Here is a 27,016-nt window from a genome sequence, read left to right as displayed (position 1 = left end):
ATGTGTAGGACGAAGAAACAGTGTTATGGTTATCAGCATGAGATCTCACAAAAAGACTAAATCGTTCTGTTGGTTGCATACATTCCGGTGGTGGACACCATGTCCCGTACCCACTCTTTCGTCTACTTAGGGAAAGGACCAGTGGTGGCAACCAACCAAGAGTCCAAGACTACAATGATCTCGATGGTAAAATGGATGAAGTTCGTTGACCAGTATTTAAATTGGTGCAATATTACTGCTAATAAATTTATTTAACTGGGACTACTGGTATGTGTAGGGATCTTTATTTTATATCAGTCTTTTATTTCCCCAAACTGAATGGTGCATGTTTATCTATATCAAGGATTAAATAAACATAAAACTAAATATTGAGTCCGAGCATTTTCGGCTTATAGAATACATTTGGTATTAAAACATCTCTTGCTTATTTTTCAGATTCTTTAAAGGTACGAATATAATTTATTATTTATATATATCCACGTTATATGGCAGTCCTGTGAATGAAAAGAGATTTTAAAGTATTTAGACTTAACGATTGTCAGTCAGTCGTGTTGTACTGTAACCAACGGCACCCGACATCGGCTGACTTTGTTGTTTACAATCGTCATCCAAGATTCCCAGCTGATCACTGAGTCGCTGGACTACGTATGACCACCGTCAGTGCCTACAGCGTGCTAGTTAATACCAGTGTCTCTGTTGATATTGCGCGATGCTTAGACCTTTGTGACGTCGTTAGAATTAACGGGAAAAATGGAACCTGACAGTGATAAGTTTTGGTATGTTTACAGCTCTGATCTCGATGTTGATATTCAAATTAAGATTGGTACTTTAGATGGGAAACGAGAGAAACCCAATTACAAGTCCCTTCTCGAGGATCCGATGCTGAAGTACTCTGGCCTCTATCAGCCGGGATGTTCTGATTTGTATGTGTCTTGCCAAGTCTACTCCGATGGCCGTGAACTAACCCTGCCAGTGCGTACTTCCTATAAGTCGTTTTCTGCTCGATGGAACTGGAATGAATGGTTAACTCTGCCCCTAAGATTCAGTGATCTGCCAAGGAACGCGGTGTTGGCTTTAACAATATATGATACTTACGGCCCCCGCCGAAATGAACCAATTGGTGGAACTACAATATCGTTCTTTGGAAAGCATGGGGTATTTCGGCAGGGCCTACATGACCTACGTGTGTGGCCTGGCCAAGTGGCTCACCCAATTCACACTCCAGGCAAGGGACAAGATCACGGTAAAGATCAGATGCAGAGGCTTGCAAAGCTTGCAAAAAAGCATCGGAATGGACACATCATGAAAGTCGATTGGTTGGATCGCCTTACATTTCGGGAAATTGAACTCATTAACGAACAAGAAAAAAGATCTTCAAATTCAATGTATTTAATGGTAGAGTTCCCAAGGGTTGAGCATGAGGGAGTCATATATTCTATTGTATGGTGGGAAAGTGGTGGGAGTATGGTCTATGACCATCGTACAAGTGGGAATATTGTTAGAATGCCTGACCCAGAAATTCCATTAGAAAACCTTCAAGAAGCAAAGCACCATAAACTTGCAAGATCAAATCGTTCTGGCGTAACAGATCGAGATTTAAAGCCCAACTCTGCAATCAGAGATATCTTGAATACTATCATGGCTTATCCACCAATAAAACAGTTATCAAATGATGACCAAGACACAGTCTGGAAATATCGTTTTTACTTGAGCTCTCAGAAGAAAGCCCTAACAAAATTTTTAAAATGTGTCAACTGGAAACTACCAGGAGAAACAAAGCAAGCAATTGAACTTCTTAGTCGCTGGGCTCCACCTGATGCTGATGATGCTCTAGAACTTTTAGGACCTGGCTTTACCCACCCTGATGTTCGTCGTTATGCTGTCGAACGCCTCAGTCTAGCAGCGGATGAGGATCTCTTGCTGTATCTGCTTCAGCTTGTTCAGGCTTTGAAATATGAGGCTCTGGAAGGAGTCAACATGAGCTTGTGTGATGTCTCTCATTATTCATCTGCTAGTGACACTAGTGCAGATACTTGTGGTACAGGAGGTACACCATCAGATGCCCCTGCACAGGAAATGATAGATTCTCCAGAACCTGCTGGAGGAGAATTGACACAGTCAATATCTTCATCTTCAATGGAAGAGAGTGAGGCAGCTACCATTCAACGTTCACCAACATCATCATTTAACGCTGAGGTAGAGACTTCAGATCAGTTCGTATCAGAGCCTATGTGTGAGTTACTGCCTAAATTAGCAGAAGAAACGGATACAAATCTTGATCTGGCATCATTTCTGATACATCGTGCTACAAAGAATCCAACCTTGGCTAACTACTTGTATTGGTATCTACTGGTGGAATGTGAAGAGCATGAACCTGGCCTTAAACATGATACAAAGGTGAGATTCTTTTCCTTTTATTTTTTTATGGCATGCACAGTAATAGGATAGACAGAAATTTCTTATTGCCTGCATGACTTTTACCTTTACTAGCTGCCTCTGTCATTTTTACCCTTACAAATTGCAAAAAAGTTGTAGCCTACCTGAAAATAGTTGGGGTATTTTTGCGTAAACTGAAGACTTTTGAATGTAGCTTTGAAACTGCTAGTGCAGTTAGGGAGAATTAGTTACCAGTAATTGTTTCAAAATATTGTTTTATACCGTGATATCGGTTATAAGTCTTTGCCATTATACAAGTAATAGCTGTAGACTACCTTCCAGCCATGTTATGGAACTTTTGGCAGGAGTAGCCTATGTGCTACCAGTGCAGGCTTTATCAGATAATGGCAATTTTTTATACCCTTTTCCCATCATAATTACATGTTTGCAGCATCTCAGCACCTCAAGCACCACACTATAGCATATACAATGCTGATTGAAAATAAAGTTATATTTTAGAAATACATACAGTATTGTACCTTTTCAATACATGGGAAATGATGAAACCAACAATTTTGTAACTAACTTTATATTGATGCAACAATTACAGTAGCTCTTTACTCCTTTCCTCCATGTAGCTCTCTAAACATGCAACAAATTAATGATTAAGTATTCCAAGACAACAGAACTACTGTTATCAGTAGTAGTAGATGTTAATATAAAACATGCACATAAATTTTGTTCCAAGCTCATTAAATAAATAAAGTATACCTTAGTTTTAACCAGACCATTGAGGATAGGTCTGCTAGAAAGGCTCAGGAATGCTGGCAGGTGGTGTCTTTTGTGCCATCATAGGTAGGAGAGTCTTCTGTTTCATATTGAGGCTGGGCCTCTCCTTCCTAACAAGTAGGACTTCCAGGAGATGGAGATAGCAATGGCCTGCTTTGCTGCTGATAATTTTGATGTTAGAAACTATATTGCTGCTTTACATTCTGGTGTTTTGTGCAGTTCTGGCACTGTTGTAAATAAGGCCTTCTTTTACATGGCAAGAAATCCATTTGGAGAAGCAATTACTTTAGTGGTCATACCGATGTAGGTGGTGAGGCACTTCCAGACAGGCATTTGCACAGTGATGGAATATAAATGGACTCAAGGCTGGAAAGCTCTTTACCCTCCCTACAATGGCTACCCAGAAGATTGCAGTTCAACCTTCTTCCGCAGGTGTGGCAATATGGTATAGCTATACCAAGACCATGAATCCATTACTTTTCAGGTCTGTCAAACACCCACCAAAGATTTCTGTGCCTTTCTGTCAGGATAAGCCGGTGACTTTTGAGATCTCAGTGGCTACCAAAAAATTTTTTTCTTTGTCAAAACCTAATTTTTGATAGTGTAGTCTAGCTGCTGCTTATCCCCAAAGGAGTATTTAAAGAAATTGAAAGGTGACACAATGGCTTTGCTCCTCTGAAGTCACTTGTAAAGAATAAATAGCAAAATTTGTGGGATGATGAAGTAGATAACAAATCAAAGCAAATGAAATCCACACAGTATCATGGCAGTCATTAGTACAAAAAGAAAGAAATGAAGTGACATTCCATTTGAGATTGAACACACCCTTTTAACCCTTAAGGGATGGGCTAAATATATATTAGACACATTCCCAGACCAGGCAGACTTTAAGGTTAGCCAGTTTAAGGAAAAAACACATCAATGAAAAGAGAAAGATATACAAATGCATATGGTGTAAGAAAAAAATTCTAAAAATTTTTCCCTACCTTCCACGGGAAGTCGAAAGTGACTACAGTAAACCCCCCGTATTCGTGGGGATGAGTCCCCCCAGGAATAGCAAAAATCCTTGAATACTTAAAACCCCTCTAAAAACACTGAAAACTGCCTACAGTATTTGGTTAGTTCAAACACAATAAAAAAAACTCTAAAAATGCTTATACCTGAGTATTTTAATAGTTTTATCACAAAAAGTGCATTTAGTCATGAAAACGACATGAAAATACAGTAATTAGTGAATATTTCTCAGTGAAAAATACCAGGAATGGGCAAATTTTTCGCAAATCATGTGTATATATGTTCCATAGAGAAATCCATGAATAGGTGAGTCCACGAATCATGAGAACTGTACACGGTACTGTATTTACAATCCTGTGTGGGGCCTCTTTTGCAAGACACTTATAAAAATATGCTAATTTTATCAAGTTACTAATAATTTATTTTAATTTTGTAAAATTATAATTAAAGCTAACACAATATCATACAGATAAGAACCTAAAATCAGTAACAAATTCTGAGTATATTTGTTGTAAAATATTTACAAGATTTACTGAGATGGGGAGATGCAGTAACGTTTTGTGAGGTATACTTGTTTTTTCTAATATTTCTTTGCACTTTTCTTTGCAAAATTACAATGTATGGCTTGTAATATTAATATTCATATGAGTTAGCATGTCCATCACTCAAAACCTGTTACAGATCATCATATGGTGATGCCCGTCCATTAAGGGTAAATGCATAGTTACTTAATTGCCACTCATCACCCAGACCCCATCAGTATAGAAGTTAATACAGTATTAATATTAAAACGTGAATGCCAAAATTTCAGTCGACAGATGATGGGCATTGGGCAGTAATCCCTTATAGAAATGTTTTCAGAACCCTCAACATTTTCATTGTTTTCTATTATCAGATGTGTACAAAGCATAGGGAAATATGGTAAAAAAGTTAATTTCTTCAAATTTTTAGTTTTAAGTCAGATATAATTATTTAATTCCCAATGGAACACTCAAGAGATCAAATACAGCAGAAACTTTACTGCTGTACTGTATATGTGAGTAGGCCAAATGAAGTAGGAAGACAGCTCTTTGACACAAGACTGTAGGTAGTGGATGAAAAACAAAAGTAAGATAGCATTGAAGCTGAGGGCTAAAGGGATACTGCAAAAGAACTGCCAACTATGGTTTGTTATACAGTACAGTACAAGATACATTGTTGGTGGTACCTTAAAATCCCCCTCCCTTACATCATGACATATTTATGAGCAGCTGTCTGTGCTGCTTAAATATTGCATAAGGAAAAAGTAAAGGTCATTGTTAGTGATTATGCTTATGAAGTTGCTTAAAATTTTTGTTCATGTTGTGTAACACCTTGTATTTTTATTTTTCCCTTTTTGCATTCGTAGCTGTTCTGTAAGGTTCATGAAAACTAAATTTGGCGAGAAATATATAGATTCATGGATACTGTACATTGCTGTAGGGAAACTGGCTATCAAAGTGCAGAGGTTCAAATTTCATATAACTAACTTGCCAGGTAATTACATAACTATTGGTTCTTAACCTACAGCAGCTTAGAAATTCAAAATTTGTGTGGCTACGCTTCTGTCATTTTAGTGTAGATGACAAGGTCCCGACCACTATCCAGGACTCAAAGGAACAAATTAGCAGAGAGCTCAATTCGTTTCCTGCCGGCTTCTGATCAACATCGGGAGTTTTTCTGCAGCTGCTTCATCGCTTTTCGGATAGTTTTTTGCCCAATTTTGTCAAGTATTCAGAATTTTTTGTTGTTGTGGCTTTCAACCATTGGTGGATTGATTTTGTAGTTAACTGTGGGAGTTGCTTTAGTTAACAATGTCGGGGTCTAGTTCATCCAGTTTTGCTTTTGTTCCGAGGGTTGTAAAACTAGGTTAACCCTTAGTGGATGGATTGAGCTTCAGTGTGAAGTAAAACAGGTTGGGGAGGTGGACGGATTGAGCTTCAGTGTGAAGCAGAATTACGCACCACTGTTATGGTAATAATGATTCGAAACAAAGGTGCCAATACTTCTATATGCTATAAATTCACTAATGGCAACTTTTATACAGACGTGAGAGTTAGGCTAGTATCAGTAATGCTTGTGACTTCAAGGGGGAAGGTACTGCATCTCTCTCCCTCACATGAGTCTTTTTGTAAATTTGTTTGTAAATATACGAAGGGGTTGCTGTTGTTTTTTGTTTTTGTCTTTTACGATAGTATGTCAGCTGTAAATGTAATTTTACAAAGAATATTGCAAAGAAATATTAGAAAAACATGTAAAAGTAAAAAAAAAGTTACTGAATCTTCCTTCTCATAAATTTACGTGAATATTTTACAACAAATATGCAAAAAAATTTTTTACTGCTTTTATTTCTTATCTGTTTTGATATTGTGTGAGCAGTAATAATAATTTTACAAAATCCAGAAAACTTATTTATTAGAAAAAACATATAAGTTGGTAAAATTTACGATTGTCTTGTAAATGAGGCCCCACAAGTGGTTGTAAATAGTCACTTTCAACTTCTCGTGGAAGGTAGGGAAAATTTTTTAGAAATTATTTATTTATGCAGTGTGAATGTAAGTGTCATTCTCTTTTCATTGATGTGATTTTTTTTTTTATTTTGCCGACCTCAAAGTTTCGCCGGTCTGGGGTGCTGCACATTTATAAATTATGCCGTCCCTTAAGGGTTAACCAAGTTTTCTTGTGATCCTTATGCTAAATGTAGGGTGCAAGAATGTAATAAGGGTAATACTTGCATAGACTGTCAGGATTGAGAGAATAAAAAATGGAAAACCTTTAAATCTCATCTAGAAAAAGTTGAAAGAGATAGAAAGAGGAAGGCAGCCCTTAGGGCTGAGAATAGGGCCAATGCAGATTCTACTCCTCTTGCTAATGTAGGGGATGATTGAGCTGTTACTCCTCCAATTCCTCCTGTTTCTCCCATTGTAAGTCCTCCTACTTTACCATCTACTCCTGTTCCAGGTACCCGTGATTTCGCTCTCCGTGCCATTGCCAGCTTTGAATCAAGGTTCGATCAGGAGTTTGGATTATTATCCAATACCATTATGGAGATGGGGTCTGCTATTAGATCTCTGATGGCGAAAAATGTGAATAATGACAGTGCAGTGAGAAGTGACAGTGTCATGAATGTTGAGGAGGTGGCTGTCCATCCCACCAGTGCTCCTAGATGAAGGTCCTTGTCCTGCTTCCCCTGCCAGGGAGAAGACATACCGGAGGTCCAAGGGAGTCTGGTTGGGTTTGCCCACTGGCACTCACCCCCTCTGTTGAGCCTGCCGTTCTTCAACTAAACACCATTGGAAAGGCATTCCATTGCATCAGCTTTCCTCAGATTCGGAAGCTTCCAGCCCAGACAAGAAGTGCCCGTATCGCTACCATGCTTCATTGCACCCGCTCAAGAGACATGCGGATCCTGGCAGTACCTCTCCTGTGGCAGTTAAGAGGTACAGGGAGGTTAGCCTGCAACCTTCCTGCAGCCTTCAGAACCAGTCTGCTTCTCCAGCTTGCCCTTGTCATTCTTTGGGAGACAGTCCTGAGTGCTATAAGTGCCCAAAGCACCCGACTTCTTCCGAGTGCCCGGCGCCCATCAACTCATGCCAGACTTCTGCTTATGATTGCCCAATGTCAACTCCCAAGCTTCCGGCGCCATCAGCCGAGTGCCCAGCCACTTCTTTCAGGTGCCAAACGTCTTCCTTTCATCACCCACCATCATCATCAGTTCAGGAAGATCTGTTAGCCCACTCCAGCGTCAGTTGACAGAGCTTAGGGTTTTTTTGAAGAAAACCTCTTCAGTTCCCGAAACCAAAGACAAACCTTTGTCTCCTATCTCTTCAGAGGAGGAAGAGGTTGTTCAGGATATGGTCCCCTCTTCGGCTACTCATCTCTCCTGGATAGCTTTCCAGATTTCTTCGTTCCTCCTGCTCCAACTACTCCAGCTTCTACCTTCCTCATGAAGAAGCAGTCATCTGAGGGTACCAGGTTGCCCAAACTAGTTCTTTCCTCCTCCTTGAGGAAGGCTCCCCTAGAGGTACACGACTGGCTGGCCTCTAAGAGAGAGCAGGGCAAAGCAACATTCGCTTTTCCACCCAGCAAGTTAATGAAGATGAGGTACTCGTTCTAACGCCACCGGGGAAGCTCCTTCCTTGGGAGTCTCTGCCTCCTCCCAGGGGGACTTCTACAGTTTGGTGGATTCAGCTTGTAGAACAGCTTTTTCTGCGGCTAAGATAATGTTTTCCTCTCCCGAACTTGGTCACCTTCTCTTGGTTTCCTTGCTAAAAAGAGGACCTGTCGAAGCCCTGGCCTTGATCTTCTTTATGAAGAATCTCATGGATGTCTTAGGACCTGAGGAAGAAGAGAGACTCCTTTGTCCAGTGAGTGTCTTGGGTACTACCTTCACAGGACGGAAAAGATTAGAGGACCTTCGAGCAACCTCTGGTGCACTGTACAAAGCCTGGTTCGTCCACTCTCAAAAAATGCCATCTCCTTTTTTCTGAGAGAGTTGATATCAGAAGCCCACTCTCAGATCCAGGAAGAAGCCTTTCCCTTAGTTAAGGCTCACGAAATTAGGGCAGTCACAACTTTCCTGGGATTTAGACATAACTTGTCTCTCTCTACGATCTTGCAGTCGACATTCTGGAGATGCAAATCCATCTTCGCCTCACAATACCTCAAGGACATAGAGACCGTGTTTGAAAATTGTAACACTTTACAGGCAGTCCCCGGTTAACAGCTGGCTTGGTTAGCGGCGATCCGGTTTTACACGCTTGTCTAGCGATGAAAATCGGCAATTTTCAGTGCCGAAAATCATCAATTTCCTCTTAACGGCGCCGGTAATTGGGTATTGGTGCCAAAACATACCTAACAGAGGTGCCGATAACCAAAAATCGGGACTTTGTGGCGCTGATAAACCCCCAAAATTGCCGAAAAAGCACCAAAATCGCCAATTTTCAGGTAGCCACGATTTTCGGTTATCATCACATTCTTAGAGCAGAACCCCGCCGATAACTGGGGACTGCCTGTAGGACCTTTATCCTGGCATGGTGGTGGGAGAGGAAGCATAGGGAACTCTCTGTTCCTTTGCTATCCACTCACCTTAACTTAGGGTTTTGAGTCAGTGGGGAGCATTGGGGTACTTTGTACCAGGAGTATATACCCACCAATTTGGTTTTTAATGGTTTGGGTTATTGTTTTAATTCTGTGGTGTAGGTGATAGTGTTGTTCTTTTGTATTCTGGTCTACGGCCAGGGCAAGGGCATCTTTTAAACTTTGTCAGCACATGGTGTACTTCCTCCACTGTAAAGTAACACTAATGTAGGGGCGACCCTTGACTACACTGCCACGCCCACTACAGGTTGAGAGAAGCTCTGACCAGTGGCAGTACCTACCTGCAGCAGCTCTCTCAACAGGTAAGGAAGCAACAAACATTTATTCAGTGTTAGCAACCTTGCTATTTCAAATTCATTACTTACCTAATGCTGTGGAGTAGAATATGTCCATGCTCTTTCCCACCTCCTAACAATGTGGAATCAGCTATGTAATTACTTGGTAAGTTACTTATATAAGAATGACATTTTTATCATAAAATGAAGTTTTATATATACTTAGCAAGTAATTACATGATTGAAGCCTGCCTTCCTCCCCTTGCACGAACATTAGAGCATGAAACAAATTGAGCTATCTGCTAAGTTGTTCCTTTGAGTCCTGGATAGTGGGCAGGACCTTGTCACCTACACACAAATGATAGAAGTGCTGCTATGCAAATTTTAAATTTTTAAGCTGCCGTAGGTTAGGAACCAATAGCTATGTAATTACTTGGTAAGTATATATAAAACTTTATTTTATCATAATGTCATTTTGTTTTGCACCAGGCATTGCTGCTGTGTATTCCTGTATAACCTTAGGTCACAGTTAATATAAAAGAATTAAACTCCTTTTCAGCTGGTACCATAATTGCATTAGGTTACAGGATCTTTGATTAGGCCAGGTCACATGCCAATTTCTGTAACTGTTGTAAATAAGGATGTTTCACAACGTTTTTTCCCCTCTAAAGAAATAGTGATCAAGTCAAAGTAATATACCCAAGAGTATTCTGTATAGTGTATGACTTAATTTACTGATATTATTTGTAATAATTCATTGATTATTTTTCAGAAAAGTAAAGGTATTATATGATAAATTTTTACTTCTGCAAAACATTCTAAAGAAACATCTTAGATATTGACTGCTATGGAGCATGTTTTTGATAACTTTTAAATACAATATTCAATGCATCTCACCACTTTCAAGGTTCGTGAAATGTATCTCTGGGTCTTGAGAAGGTTCAAGTTAGCTCTTCAACAAGGGTGCCGAGAAGCCAGAGCATCTCGCCAGTCATTAATGAGGCAGCATCACTTCATGGATCAGTTGGTTGCATTAGTCAAGGTAAGATATTTCTTTAAATTTTTATGTATGTTAGTGTTGAATATAGTATTTCATCTGATTGTACATTTTAATTTTAATTTTCTGAAGAGAAAATTGTTGTGCTGGCTTTGTCTGTCTGTATGCACTTTTTCTGTCTGCCCTCAGATCTTAAAAACCACTGAGGCTAGAGGAGCCCTCTAGCCTCAGCATTTTTATTTTGTTTAAGGTTAAAGTTAGCCATAATCGTGCTTATGGTAACAATATAGGATAGGCCACCACTGGCAGTGGTTAAAGTTTCATGGGCCGTGGCTCATACAGCATTATACCTAGGCCACTGAAAGATAGATATGTTTTTGGTGGTCTTGATTATACGCTGTAGTGGCCGTACAGAAATCTTGACTGTGCCAAAGAAACTTTGGTGCATTTTTTACTTGTTTAATCATAGCTATGTTTTAAGTCTTGATAGAATTTATGGTATACTGTATTAAGACAAGTGGACAGATCTGGTATGAACAGGTTATGTATTTTGTCCTTTATTTTGGAGTACTCCATGGTTCTTAAGAAAAGCATTATTATTATTATTATTATTATTATTATTATTATTATTATTATTATTATTATTATTATTATTATTATTATTATTATTATTATTATTATTATTGTTATTATTATTATTATTATATTATTATTTTGGAAAAGACCCTCTTAAAAACAAACTTCATTAAAATCCATCTTGAGGCTCTAATTGCACATCCTCAGGGAGACTGGATTAAGCCTTGGAATTGACTTGATAAATTTTCCATTGGATGACAAAATCACATGAACAGCAATGGGGCTGATTTTTTTTTTTTTTTACCTTCAGCCTTAATTGTGGTGGTGATTATACTGGTTTTTGACTGAGTTTATCTTATTAGACCATCCTGTCTGTGTTTGACTTATTTCAGTGTCATTTTGAGTCTAGTATATGCTCATTCATTGTAAATCATTGTTAAAAGAATGCCTTTCTTTACCAAGAGGCTTGCTCAGGCAATGTGTAAACCTATGGTGCTTGGCTATTATTTATACAGTATGTAGTTGAACCAGACCACTTAGTCAAAATACTTAACACATAGAGCAGGCTGTAACTAGTTAAGGACTTTAGTTGATTTTAAAGCTAGCATAGCTTCAGGTATTTTGCGGGTTTAAGAAACAAGTTTTCCAAAAATGTTATCCTAAATCCAGACACAAATATCTACAAGGAGCCCTTTTCCCTTCCTGTCCATTGATTGTAGCATCCTTGCTAAAGAGCTCAGTTCGTTCTTGCTGTTGATGACCGAACAGTGGTCGTTCAGCAGCTGTGTTTTGTTAATTCAGGAGTAGTTTCACCGGATGGTTTGGTTGTCTATCAAAGGATTTGGTGAAGTGTTCTTTCATTTGGTAGCCTCTGAGCTATATTTTCATAGCTTAGCTTAGCTTAGCCTAGCCTAGCCTTTATTTTTCAATTTTTTGGACTATTATGTCAGACATGAGTGTGACCAGTAACCAGTATTGCAGCAAAGGCTGTAATCCTAGGTTAACTTCATTTAAATATGACGAACATTCTGTTTGTTTTCACTGCCGTGGACAAGTATGTTCCCCCAACTTGACTTGTGAGGAATGTAAGGATTGGGACGTAAGTAAATGGAAAGTGTTGATCAATCATTTGGATAAATTAGAGAAAGCTAGGCTTAGGAAAGTGGCTGCTAGAGCCAAGACTAGAGCTTCTGTGTCCTCTACCCCTAAATCGGCTTTTTCTACACCTCTGACTTCTCGTTCCCCGATTCCTACTTCTCTTCGCTCTCCCTACAACTCTGTTATCTGGCTCCCTTCCCTCTGAACCTAGTGCCATCGCCAGTTTTGAAGCTCGGATGGATAAGAAATTCGATGCTTTAGTAAGTACTGTTGCTCAGATAGGAGCTTCTGTAAGAGTTCTTTTGGACAAAGCAAATGAAAATCATAGTGCAAGTGCTAGTGCCTGCACCTGGGTTAGTGTTGTGGAGGAGGTGGCTACTCGTCCCACTCACGCTCCTAGGCGGAGGTCCCTGCCAAACTCCCCTGCACCTGGGAGGAGGCAAACCGTAAGTCCAAGGGAGGTCGATGGGGTTTGCCCATGAGTAGTTGCTTCCTCAGCTGAACCTGTTGCTATTTTCCAGGTTTTGGCAACCATATGCTGGAAAGGTGTCTAATTGGATCACACCTTATCTCCCAGTGATTTGGATTTGGAACCTAAAGGACACGGTCGATGTTTTCAGGAGTTCTAGGCCTTTGAAGAGGCATGTTGTGGACACACATCCAGCGGTACCTCTCAAGGGCCATAAGGATGAAGAGCCCTCTTGCAGCTATTGGGACGACAGAGAGCTCCCTTGGACACCGAGCCCCCATTGGCTCGTAAGCGCCTGGTGGCTCCCAATCACCAATTGGCTCATAAGTGTGCTTTGCGATCTCCCTCTCCCGTTGGATCTGAGCTCCCAGGGCTCATAAGCCTGCTGCAGGTTGAGTATACGTTGTAGCTCCAGATATCCCGTTGGCTCCCAGCTCTCCAGCATTGGAATACAAGTCTGAGGCTTCAGATTCAGACTTCCCTATTGCTGCAGGTCAACCTGTATCAGTGCCTTCTGTATCACAGATCCCCAAGACCGGATCCTCTTCACCTGGCACTGATCGTGTGAAGGCTGTAAATACATCAGCACCCCAAGACTCTTCTGTGTTACCCATTCACCAACGTTTAGACAACATTCTGCAACTATTGAAGAAACCCTTGTCTTTGAAACCAGAAGAACCACAGCAGGATTTGGCACTTTCCGCTGTATCCTCAGCAGAGGAGGAACCTGAACCAGAACAACCTTCATCAGCCTACGCCTCATTAGTGAACTATTTTCTGTTCTGCTTCCTGACATATTTCTCCACCCCGCCTCTTCTTCCCCGGGATTATCATTCTTCCTACATCAATCCTTGAGTACCACTAGACTCTCGAAGATGGCCCTCTCTATCTCTTCCAAAAAGCGTTCTCAGGGATCGACTTTTGGCTGTCTGAGAAGAGGGAGTTGGGTAAAGCTGTATTTTGTTCTCCTCGGCTTTCCAAAAGGAGGTATGTATTCTGTGCAACTGGGGAAGCTCCTTCCTTGGGAGTTTCTGCCTCCTCTCAAGGGGATTTCTCTGGTCTGATTGACCCTGCTCGTTGTTCGGCCTTCATTGCAGCGAAAATTAGGTTTTTGTCTTTTTAGCTTGACTGCCTAGTAAAAGGTATTTTTAAAGTATTCGAGATCTTCAGTTTCCATGCCTGGATGGTGGGTGCAAGAAAATTGAGGATTGTTCTTCCCTCCAAAAGAACTTTGCAGCAGACTGGCGTGTGCGGACAAGGCGGTTCGAGTTGGGGCACAGGAGTTAGCTGCCCTTTTTTCGTTATGTATGCTGAAGAAAAGAGATGTGTTCTTTCACCAGTAAATGAGTGCCATCATCCCAGAGATCTGCTCTTCTTTTCGCTCCTCTGGGCAGCACCAACCTTTTTCCTTGAACGGCATTAGAGCGGGTAGCTACAGAATTGCAAAAAAAAGCCACTCAAGACTTGCTAGCGCAGTCATCCAAGCGAATGAAGGAATGTAACCAAGCACCTGCAGTTTCATTTAATCCTTGGTCTTTCTCTCCTCTCCAGCTATGGCCCTTTCGAGGTAACAAATGAAGAGCTTCCTCGCATCCATGCTTGAATCCCAGATCATTCCGCCCTATCAGCATTAAGTCCTCATCTAGACCAGTCTCTAGCAAGTGAGACTTCGGTCCTCTGTTTACCTGTGGGCACCAGACTCCTACACTTCTGGAGACAGTGGCTGGGAGGCCAGATTGGTAGAACCATGGGTACTATGGGTTCCCAAGGAAGGATATGCGATCCCCTTCAAGGAGGCCCCACCTTTGTCACCTATGCCCATCGCCTTGAAGGTGTACTCGGTAGGCTCCAAGAGGTTTTCGGCCCTCTCAAAGGAAGTCACAGCTCTTCTCCACAAGAGAGCTATAGAGGAGGTAGAAGACTCTTAATTGGAGGGGTTTTACAACTGCCTCTTTGTAGTCCCCAAAACCTCCGGGGGTTTGGGGCTGGCCCTGGATGTAAGCAATCTGAACATATTCATCCAAACCACGAGGTTCAGGATGCAGACGAACAACTCAGTCCTTGCTGCAATTTCTCAATGTACACCAGGATTCCAGGAAGTTCCTGAGGTTCATCTTTCAGGACAAGTTTTCCGATTTCGGGCTCTAGCTTCATGTTGTCAACAGCCCTCAAGTCTTCACCAGGTTTCTCACTCCTCTATAAAATTTGTTTATATCTGGACAACTGGCTCCTACAATCATCATCCCAGAAGAAGTGCACAGAGGACCTTCTCAAAACCCTACAGTTAACCCAGGAGTTGGGCATTCTAATCAACCAGGAGAAGTCCCAACTAGTCCCTTCTCAGACAATAGTCTATTTGGGGATGAAGATGGACTCGGGCTTTTCAGGCTTTTCTGTCAGAGAAGAAAATATTGTCATGCACCACAAAAGTCTGTCATTCTCTGCCAATGACTGGTTGAGCCTTCTAGGGACTCTCTCCTCCATAGAGATGTTCATTCCTTTGGGGAGACTGCATGCTGGGCTTTTGCAGTTCTTTCTGAAGGCCAGTTGGAACAGGGAAGATTCTTCCAGATTCCTTCGTATTCTCCATCATACAGGAAATAAAAGATCTTCAGTGGTGGCTCGTAGAAGGAAGGTTCCACTCAGGGATGTTCCTATCTCATCCAAACCCAAACCTCTCATTGTTCTCCGATGCATCGGACCTAGGTTGGCGAAGGACACTAGGATGATTAGAAGTGTCAGGGAAGTGGTCCCTTCAAGAGAGGAAACTGCACATAAATCTGAAGGAGTTGAAGGCTATTCACCTGGCGCTTAACATTTTGCTGCAGTAACTTGAAACTCAGTGATTGCAGTTCATTCCGACAAGACTACTGCTCTGGCTTATATTCGAAACCAAGGAGGCACTCACTCTCTGTCGCTGTGTGAGTTAGCCAGGGATCTCCTTTGGGCGCACAACAACGATACACAGATTCTTACCCGCTATGTTCAGAGCAAGGTGAATGCATTAGCGGACGAATTGAGCCATTGCAAGCAGGTTCTACTTACGGAATGGTCATTGAATCCACAGATGTGCATTGACCTGTGGAAACGGTGGGAAACACCATGGATAGACTTGTTTGCAACGTCCAGGAACCATTCCTCTCTGGCGCCAGACCCTCAGGCATGGGCAACAGATGCGATGCTTCAGGATTGGTCACGCCTGGAAATATATGCCTTCCCTCCGTTCAGTCTTGTAAGAGATGTGATCAACAAATTCAAGATTTCTTACCATGCATCGATGATCCTAGTATCTCCTTTTTAGCCTCAAAAGGAGGGGTTTCCAGACCTTCTAGAACTTCTGTCGGACTTTCTGCAGCTCCTACCACAGAGGAAAGATCTCAGACAACTTCGCTTCAACAGATATCAAGGTTTGTCCACTTTTGGTCTGACAGGCTTCAAACTCTCTGGAAGCTTGCCATAGCAAAAGGATTTTCAAGAGAAGTTGCAAATGCTATCACAAAATGTAGACGCAAGTCTTCAAGGCTCTACCAGGCTAAGTGGGCAGTTTTTAGGAGATGGTGTAAAGAACATAACATTTCTTCTTCTACCTCTGTAGTCCAACTAGCCGAATTTTTACTTTACCTAAGATCTTCGAGAGGCCTTTCGATGTATACAATAAAGGGTTACAGATCCATGCTGAACTCAGTGTTCAAGCATAGAGGTGTGAACATCTCTTCAGACTTGGACATTTCAGACTTACTCGAGTCTTTTGACACCAGGAAACGGAAGTCTCAGCAGCCAGTGTCTTGGAACCTAGACGTAGTCCTGCATTGGTAGTCAGGCCCTCCTTTTGAACCTATGGAGGCATCCTCCTTTAGGGATCTGTCTAGAAAGACACTTTTCTTAATCACTTTAGCCACAGTGAAAAAGAGTCAGTGAGTTGCAAGCCCTGGACAGACAAGTTGGTTTTTTGCAAGAGACAGCTATTTGCTCATATATTTTAGGCTTCTTAGCCAAAAATGAAAACCCGTCTAACCCCTGGCCTCGTTCTTTTCCTGTCCAGAGTCTTGCAGAACCAATGGGACCTTCAGAACAAGAGAGAGTATTGTGCCCAGTGAGAACATTAAGATTCCACATCAAAAGAACCAAGAATATCAGAGGGGATTCTTGTAACCTCTGGTGTTCTGTTAAGAACCCTTTACATCCTTTCTCCAAGAATTCTATCTCTTTCTTTTTGAGAGACATTATTGTAGAGTCTCACTTGGGAATTCAGGAGAATAATTTACTGTTGTTAAAGGTAAAAGCACATGAGGTGTGGGCAGTAGCCACTTCGTTGGCTTTTAAATGCAACCTCTCTCTAGCTACCATAATCCAACTGACTTATTGGAGGTTTCGCCCGGTCTTTGCCAACTATTATTTATGGGACGCCAAGACGGTGTTCCAGGACTACAGTACGCTGAGTCCGTTCTCCGCAGCTGGCATGGCACTAGGGAATGAGGGATAAGAGTGATCCTCCTATTTCTATATCCTAGCCTTGATTAAGGTTGTTGAGTTTTTGGGAAGCCGGGGGTACTTAATACCTGGAGTACCCTCCGATCTTTGTTTTTAATGGATGGGTAATTTGTATATGTTTTTTTAAATGGTGTACAGGTAATATAGTTTTATGTTTGTGTGTTAGTTGATGTCTATGTGTCACCCAGGGCAAGGGCAATTGTTTTGTTTAAGCTTTGTCGAGTCATAGAACTAATCCCTGACCACAAAGCTCCCACTGAAGTAGGAGCATCCCGACACTACCGGTCATGTCCCTACGGGTTGAGATGAGCAATGACCAAGAGGCAGTATCTTCCTGCTCTTGGTCTCTCCCCAGGTAAGGTTACAACAAGCATTACCACAATGCTAGCCTTTTTCTGTTTCAAATGCATTCCTTTATAATGTTTTTTGAGTAGTACATGTCCATTCTTCCCACCTCCCATCAATATGGGATTCAGCTATGTAGTTACATGGTAAGTGTCATATATAAAAATGACATTTTTATAATAAAATAAGGTTTTATATATACTTACCAAGTAATTACATGAACAGAGCCCATCCCTCCTCCCCACACATGGACATAGAGCTTAAACGAACTGAGATCTTTAGCTACATTGTACCTATTCTTCCCCAAAAGTGGGCGGGGTACTTACCTGCACCAAAACAAAAGCATACTACTACGAATTTTCAATTCTTAAGCTGCCGTTTAAAGTAGAAACTATAGCTATGTAATTACTTGGTAAGTATATATAAAACCTTATTATAAAAATTTCATTTTTGGAGAAAACTGTCATGCCAACTGGTCCTGAGCAAGTTTTAAAAGTTTTTCATCTTAATGTTTCCCACTGAGTGAATATTTTAGTTAATCAAAAACAGAGCAATGCATTTGCCAGCAGATGTGCAATGGGGTTGGCACCTCTTAATCCCCCTAGCAAGATAAACAAGCCTCATTTCAGGATGTTGGCAACTTGTCACTAGCACTCCAGATATAGCCTGGGAGGGATTTTATACCCTGTGACCCTGATGTAAATTAGTCATATGGCCTCTCCCTGACTTTTAGGTAATTCTTTGGGGTAATTAATAGAATGATGACTGAAGGTAACTACGAATTCTTAAACTTTTCCTTCAGTTGCAGACTTCTATAAAGTTGACCTGTGAACTCTTGAAGCAAAAATTTTGCAAGTAGAAAGATCTGCACTTTTGACAGTTTCCCAATCTTATGTTCCATAACAATCTAGGGATGGGACCAAGAGATCTTTCCAAACATCTTTGTGCTTCTCAAACTGGCATGCACCTCCTGATTAACCAGTTGTGAATATGAAAGACCTTCAGTATTTTGAGAAGGTCCCATCCTTAGCTTTGCTATATGTTCATTATTACCCAACTGGAGGGTATTCTGTGTACATTAACATGTATGAACATACTTGGGACTTTATTTGCATAAATTTTTTCTGGAGTAGTCATGTTGGAGACTGCCACCTGACAGCTGTTGGTAGACTAGACTTGGCTAGCAGTATTGGCAATATTTGAACCAGAAGTTCAAGTGTGCAAGAATCCTAGTGGGTGAACTGCTGACAGAAGTGATGTTGGCACAGGCTGTTGGGTCATTAAAAGTTATGTCAAGAACCAGGTGTGTGGCCATAAACAGAAGCATGACAGGAAACAGGCTGATAACTGTAGACTGGTGATGCTGGAGCATGCATGGCAGGAGAGATGAGGGATGCATGATACTGAAGTCTGAAGACGGGTTGTGGCCAGAAGATTTAGAACTAGCACTGAATGGCTTATGAACTTGTTCTGTAAGAATGTATTCATGATAAAAATAATTTTTCTGTAATGTATTTTGTATGTTAGCACACAGCTTAATGGTATATGGCCATGGTACTGATTAAGGGACCTGGTTTTTAAGAATGCTCTCCAAAGCTGCTCTGTATCATACTAAATTTGCTTCATTAGTGACTTCCCTTGTGTTAAAGATTGCAAGGGGAAGATTTTTATGGTTGAGAAAAGATAAAGTAAGAGGATAGTTAACCAAGATCAGAATTCCAAGCCATAATTTTCAACATGTAGTGTTGAGAATCCTGGCACTGACTGAAAAAATCCCAATGTTGGGGTGCAGTATTACCATGTCTGGTTCACTTAGATTTTACTCTATCATTATTTGCATTAATTTTAATGCATTTATATCTGACAGGAGTTGAAGTTTTTTGGAAGATTTATGGATAGTGTCTTTGTAATTAAGGAGTTTAATAAAAGCAGTACAATGGTGAAAGCAATTGTAATCTTTGCCAGCAGTGCTCGTGAGGCAAAACATGTTTCTCACCTCTTATATTGTTTCAAGCACTAATGACCAACCATATGAGCTTACCCACGCAAGTCCTTAAGAGTGTCAGGGGGTATGATTGGAGGTGTGTTTTTTTTGTTCAAGCCTGTTTCTCAGTTGTCAAAGAAGACTGTACTGTAAGTTGATATAGCATTCTAAGTGTGCAGTTGTACAAAGGAATGTGATGATTACTGTATTCATATTTTGCATTTAGAATTATGAACAGGTTTATTAGACTACGAAGTTAATACTGTAAAGTACAATAACTATTTCATGATTTTTTGTTGTAGTGTGTAGCCAAGGAGAGCAGTAATCGCATGAGACGGATAGAAAAACTCCAAAGTTTACTGGGGGATCCTGAGGCATTTAAGACTAATTTTGCCAACTTTGAGCCCCTTGCATTACCACTGGATCCTGAGGTAAGTAAAAGTTTTTATTTATTTTTCTTCATTTAAAGCTTATATGATAAATATCTTTGAATCCATGTGAGCTTACAAGATATGTGATTCAAGTGGTTTTATACTTTTTTCAAACAGTTATAATGCTTTTGTCCTTGATAAAAAGTCAGGCTAAGATGTTCAGGATTGCAAATTATATATCCAGTAAGAGACTTTCAGTGCCCAAAATGTATGAGAGGAAATGGAAAAGAAAAGGAAAGTGTGAACCATTTTGGTAGACTGGCAGGTCATAGAAGAGAAAGAACATTTTTGTTCCCTTGGGGACACACTATGCTGTGAAGCAGGTATTGCATCATTAATTACTTCCCCTATGTTAAGAGATTAAAGGTAATGAAAGAAAAAAAAAAGTATTAACAGCTAAGATGAATTTGAAGGAGTGGCTAAACTACTGGTAAATAAAAATACTCTATTCATAGACAGAACATCTGATAGTCAGCTCTGTGGTCTGGGTAACTATATAATAATTATAAATAGACAGAACAAAATTTATGATGGTTCATAACACTTTATATCACTTGGTAGTATAAAAACATGGGTACTGACAATTGGAATTGAAAACATTTTGAAAAGGTACTAAGGTTACTGGCAAGTGTGTGTGCGTTTGGTGGGGAGATCATATTACAAACTACAAGTGGTGTAGGGTTTGGTGTCCAGAAGCTGGAAAATAGACTGAGATCTCAAACAGTTGAGATGGTCTGTACATGTGATGAGAAGGGAACAGGACCAATTACTCAGAAAATCAGGAGTATGGAAGTAGCAGGATTGAGACCTGTAGAAAAGCCTTAAAAGTCATGGAAAAAGGGCATAGATGAACACTTATTGCCTAAGACAGGAGAAAGTGGAGAAAACATATTGTCTTTAACCTTGTGAAGGTTATTGCATAAACGTCGACGATAGTATTTGATGGGACCTTCATAGGTTATACTGAACATGCTCTGGACTGTTAATTACTGTAGTGCAAAATTGTTTTTAAAAAAAATCAGTATGCAGTAAAACTATTATCAAATTTCATATTTAAGCCCCTTAATAACAGAATCAAATAAACTATAGTTTTCAATATAATAATTTTATCATAATGAGCATGTAGGGTAATGTAAGTATAGTATTTAGAAAGACGTATTGTTATGGTGATTTAGGAAAATAAAAGTTAAAATTTACAATGGCAGGTGCACTTATTAGTATTCTGTACTGACTGTTGGCTTCATTTTAATATTGTTTTCATTGTTATTTGCTGTGGCAATAAATTACACAAAGTCCCTGTGTTATCTTAGTCTTGCTCAGGATGTTTTTGGCTACCAATTCTTTCAGTAAAATTTGGAGCCATGCTGTCTGGAGTGATATCATAACGGCATACCAACAGCAACACTTGTGACACAAATACTTTATAACAGATGTCCAGTTAATAACAGGTGGTGTTCTGTCCGACTCATTATTACAACTGTTCTTTTCACATGATTATGTGATTAATAATAAGATCCACGGGGCCTTACAGTCTACATATCACTATGAGCTAAATTAAGTTTATTTCATGACGATGCATCAAATTAATTCTCATCCTTTCATTGGTGCCTAGTTATTCTTCTTTTAACGTGCTTTTTTTTTCCCATTTGTATAGGGGTATGTCTATTTATGCAATCTATATAACAATTTACATATTGTACAACATGTTGGTTATTTTTTTCCAAAAACACTGGTTTTTAATTACATCATTACAGAAACTTCAGTTGTTTTGACCTTTAGTTTCATGGTTTTTAATATGGGTAATGTTTTATTTATCTTGTTTGTAAGTAATAAGTAAGTGTTAATGAATAGAATCACAATCACAATAAGAGTTGTATGACTGAAGGTCGTCCCCTAATGAGTGGTCTAATTTTTTTATCCTGTACATTATGCAGTTGTGCTGTTTTTGGGGCAGGGAAGTGTGTCTGGTATTTGGGTTACAGATTCTGAAATACCTTTTGCCTAGTTGGTGTATGGCTTATTTATGATGAAATAATAGAGTAATGATGCTAATATTGTTGCATGTTAAGATATTACTGTATAGTGCTACTGTTGGAAGTTACATTATTTTGTGGATAGGTCAGATGTCTTTCTTTTGTGTTGCTTAGTATGACATTAGCTTACCATTTTGGTCTTCATTTGGATTTATTAAAGAAAACTGGTAACAGGTGAAAATTAGGAATTACAGATAGAAAGGAGTCCCATATTTTTCTCCATCTTGCTAGGAAGCTGCCAATCAGCCAATTAATGGATTGAATGAGGATGATAAGGAAAAGTTGATCATTATTTGTATAATTGTATGGTGTTTGCTTATTGATTGGAGCCTTTTCCTTATTCCAAGCCCTAATAAGTTATCATTTTAGAGCTGCTATTTTGTCATAAAATATACAGCAAAGGCATATTGATCATTGAAACCAAACATTGCCACTTTCTCGTACTCTTTTAGCTGTAATATTTTCTATTACTGACGAGCAAACATTCCATATACATCTCTGACCAATGATACTGGTAATGAGAATGAAGAGGAGAATATTCAGAGCTTGTAAATCTGCTTTAAACCTTGTAATTTTATGAATTACATTCATAATTGTAAATGTAAAGGGTCATAATCTATAAATGTTGGTTTTTAAACAGAAAATTTAGAGTAGGGCATAGTATTAAACAAGGTAATTAAAAATCTTCATGTCCTGGTATGGTGCTGAAATTATACTATGACTGATGAATATTTATCAAGAAGGGGTCTCCAGACTTTTATTGGAATATATTTTTAGAGCACACTAATATGTAGCAGGTAAATGTCTTTCTTGGTTAATGGCTTTGTTGATTAGGTAGATAACTTTACAAATAATTTTAAATACAAACTTAGTGTTCAAGAAGTGCTTAAGTCTTTTACCATTTTGGACATCAAAGGTTTTTGATACATATGAGTTTGACATGTGCTGGTAATGGCTGCATTAATAAAATTATGTAAATGCTTTTTGGATAGGTTTAGATATCTTTTCCATTTATTAAACATTCATTTAGTACTTAAAATTTCTTTTACATTACACTTAACTTAAAATTTCTTTTACATTACACTTAAGTTCAATTCATTAATGCAGATGATAGAAATCATTGGAGATATGTAGAAATCATGGGAGATACCTAGTTCTCAGCATTTTGGCAAGAGGTTGAAAAGTACTTTATACTGTTGTGTATTGTGGAATTTGCACCTACATGTACATATTCTAATTTTCCAGGTGATTGTAACAGGGATAATACCAGACCGGGCGTCTTTGTTCAAATCTGCCCTTGAACCCTGTCGTTTAACTTTCAAAACTGTAACAAATGAAGAATATGTTGCAATTTTTAAGCATGGAGACGATTTGCGTCAGGATCAACTCATTATTCAAGTAAGTATATACTGTATAGTTTTGACTTTTAAAAGGATATTTCTTGATTTTATTGCTGGCTGAATAAGTAGCAATTGTAGTAAAGAAAATTTTCACATTTGCAATTTTTAATTTTTAAATAATGGATTCAGAACTAATTTTTGTTGTAATTTTGAACTGTAACATGGTACAAAGCATTCGGAATCATAAATATTGGAATTAAGTGACAAATAAAAGCAATTTTGAGTGTTACAGGTTTAGCATTTCCATGTACATTGTGTTAATTTTGCAAAGTTCTCTGTGATAAATGATTATAAATCCACATTGTTTGCAGATGATAACACTAATGGACAAAGTTCTGCGTAGAGAAAACCTAGATCTTAAACTTACACCATACAAGGTGTTGGCAACAAGCAGCAAGCATGGATTTGTACAGTTTGTTGAATCAACCGCTGTTGCTGAGGTAAGTTCTTATTATTTACTTTTCTGTACCTTTGGCTTAGCTTGTTATTATTTTAATAAATATGATTGGAGTGCCTTTTGCAGACATGGATAACAGGGTCCTGAGTTTAGAAATGTATGATTTTTGAAGAATGTTCCTAAGTCAGCTGGAATCTGAAAGGAACGAGTATAGGAAATGCATTGTTTCAATAGAAAAATGATCATAGGTATATTTTATTTGAATAGTGATAGAAAAGAGAAGCTGCAAAGACTTTTGTGCATATATTAAAGAGAGCACCAGGTATCCCCTTACTATATGTAATTCCTAGAAAAGAAAAGCTGCAGACTACCTCGCCTTATCTGTCTGTTAAAGGAATGTTGAATCTGGGAAACATTTGGAGCTCAAATGTAGTATATATACAATGGATGGGTTTGTTGTATTATAACAACAGTATTTTTATAGATTGAAGTGACTCATTAACATAGATGTTACAATTAAATATTACTTACTGTGCTTTTAGCATTTATAGATAAGATTAGGCAAGGGAGGTAACTCAAGCCTTGCAAAAAATTGTTGATGTTGATTGTAAATGAAGAGTATCAAAAGCATTTGAGATGATTATTTGCCTAATATGTATGTGTGTATGTGTGCGTGTGTGTAAAACAAGGTTGTGGTAAAAAGGCTGAGATGATTCGTTTTGGCTCATATTGTGTCAGGCAGTGTTGGTTAATGAAACTTGTATGTGATTAATTCCTGCTGGGAGGTGGTATATTAATATCAAGCCTGACTGCCAATTCCCATTTTTATGCACATGGCAGAAACCCCACGATTTTTTTTTATTAAATGAAGAGCTCCTTAGGAGGTTGCCGTTTGCAGTGGGACAAAGTTGCACACTGTAGATGGTACTAAAAGATCTTTACAGCATCCCTTCAGCTCCAGAAGAATGCTGTTTGCCTCTTACTTGTCTTGTCATCTGTTCCTCATAATCTTTTTATTTCACCCCGCTTCAATTCTCACCTTGTTAATCTTCTTGTGAAGAGACCAAAAGGAGCAGATGAAAGCTGCAGTCAAAGGGATGCTATAAAAATTTTTAAGACTGCCTGCAGTGTGCCATGGAAAGCTCATTAAAGGCAATTATGCTATTTGAAGGAAGGCGAAGGGTACTGAGAAGCTCATCAGTTGGCAATATGGCAGAAAAATGAGAATAAAAGGACTGAAGATTTAGAGGCATGAGAATGCTCCAAGAAAGAGGTGATTGGCATTGTACTTGTAAGGATTTAATTTGTTGCTGAGGAGCCTTTTGTGTAAGACTTAAGTATATAGCTTTTCTTTGTTATTCCACCATGCTTATTAATAATATTTCAAGGTGGCCTGTAGTCTTACATGCTGCTGTCTGTCATTATCCTAATTACAATATTAGCATTAGCCAGACACAACACTTTGACTTAAGTCAGGTAGGATAGGGCATATTAAGCTAGGGTAGGTTAAGGAATGCGAGGTTAGGATGAATCCCTTAAAATTTCACATTGTAATAAAATCAGTTTATAAAATTATTCATAATGCATCAGAAACCTTCTGCATTGAACATTGACTATGGATAACTTGTAAAATTCTAGTTTACCCCAAATTGCTTTAAAGAAATATGAGATTCTCTCAGTTCACTATCAATTGCATATTCACCCAATTCTTGGTGTAATATAATGCAACCATATTTTTAAATATGTATAGTCAGTTACAGTCAAATGGTCATTATTCTGACACAATTACACATTAGACTACATATTCAAATTTTTAAGGGTCTGTGATGAGTATTTTCTTCTTTGCAGGTTTTGCGAGCAGAGGGAAGTATTCTTCAATTTTTCCGAAAACACTCTCCTTCAGAAAATGGGCCTTGTGGAATTGCTCCTGAAGTTATGGATACTTACATTAAATCCTGTGCTGGTTACTGTGTTATAACATATCTTCTTGGCATTGGTGACAGACATTTAGACAATCTTCTTTTAACAAAAAGAGGGAACCTCTTTCATATTGACTTTGGTTATATTTTGGGAAGAGATCCTAAGCCTCTTCCTCCACCCATGAAATTGAGCAAAGAGATGGTTGAGGGAATGGGAGGAGCCCAGTCAGAACATTACCATGAATTTCGTAAGCTTTGTTACACTTCGTTCCATCAGCTTCGTCGTCATGCAAACTTAATACTCAATTTGTTTTCATTGATGGTTGATGCCAATGTGCCAGATATTGCTCTTGAGCCTGATAAGACTGTGAAGAAAGTAGAGGATAAATTCCGTTTAGATTTGAGTGATGAAGAAGCAGTGAGCTACATGCAGGGACTAATTGATGATTCTGTAAATGCAGTAGTGGCTGCCATGGTAGAACAGTTGCACAAAATTGCTCAGTACATACGTAAATAGGACCAAAGATGATTGCTAGTCCTAATAATTGATAGTAAAGCTTACTGTCAGTGAATAATTACAAGTACTAAGTGATATCTGTCCATTACGTGGCTGATGTAAACTTTTGATACTGTACCATATATTGTGATGTAAAGAATAGATACTTTTTAAATGAGACCTGATTGACAATTTATGTATTGTATAAACTGTGATTATTAATGCTTGATATTTATATTAACTATTTGAAGATCACAATATGCCATCCTTACTTTTGCTAAGGTTGCTATTCCTTATTTGTTTGTTGAATTTCAAGTGATTCAGTGACTTATTTGCTCCTGTCATTATTTTTAATATATTAATATGAAAGCTGAAGGCCTTTGATTATCCTAGTATTTTAGACATTATTTAAGATAGGCATCTCAGTTAACTTACTGCATGTTATGTAAGTACAAATGGGACTGAGCTAAAATTTATGGTGCTAGAACCATAATTAAATTTAAGAAATAAATACATTTATCATGATGTAATTTATTGTGTTAGAAATTTGAAGTGAAGCTTCATATTGTGTTGTGCAGAAAATGAGAGTGTACAATTTTTTATTAACTCAGTTTTAAAGAAATTGTTTTTTAATGTACTGTAAAGATATCTAGAACATGGTCAGTGAAAGCCAACTTTATTTTGGATTGTAGTTGTGTATAGAAGTTAACAATTTTATTGCCTACTTAATATTTTAACAACTATAGATTTTTTATTAAGTGGTTGAATTTGCTGTTGATTCGGTCTACAGTATACTTGCGCATTTCAA

At 38.9% G+C, this 27,016-nt stretch overlaps 1 protein-coding gene across 1 annotated transcript; it reads left to right on the top strand.

Moving 5' to 3' along the window:
- Positions 1-8: 8 nt before the first annotated feature.
- On the top strand, positions 9-26,580 carry Pi3K59F (phosphatidylinositol 3-kinase 59F). Its single transcript, XM_067122022.1, has 7 exons — positions 9-186; positions 436-2,397; positions 10,480-10,614; positions 19,835-19,963; positions 23,242-23,394; positions 23,708-23,836; positions 25,642-26,580. Exons 2-7 carry the CDS (start codon positions 751-753, stop codon positions 26,227-26,229), a joined length of 2,781 nt encoding a protein of 926 aa, XP_066978123.1. The 5' UTR covers positions 9-186; positions 436-750; the 3' UTR covers positions 26,230-26,580.
- Positions 26,581-27,016: the final 436 nt, after the last annotated feature.

This window comes from Macrobrachium rosenbergii, chromosome 20 (genome assembly GCF_040412425.1).
Source record: "Macrobrachium rosenbergii isolate ZJJX-2024 chromosome 20, ASM4041242v1, whole genome shotgun sequence".
Classification (NCBI taxonomy): domain Eukaryota; kingdom Metazoa; phylum Arthropoda; class Malacostraca; order Decapoda; family Palaemonidae; genus Macrobrachium; species Macrobrachium rosenbergii.
Note: the sequence above shows the minus strand (reverse complement) of the source record. Positions and strands in the feature narration are given on the sequence as shown.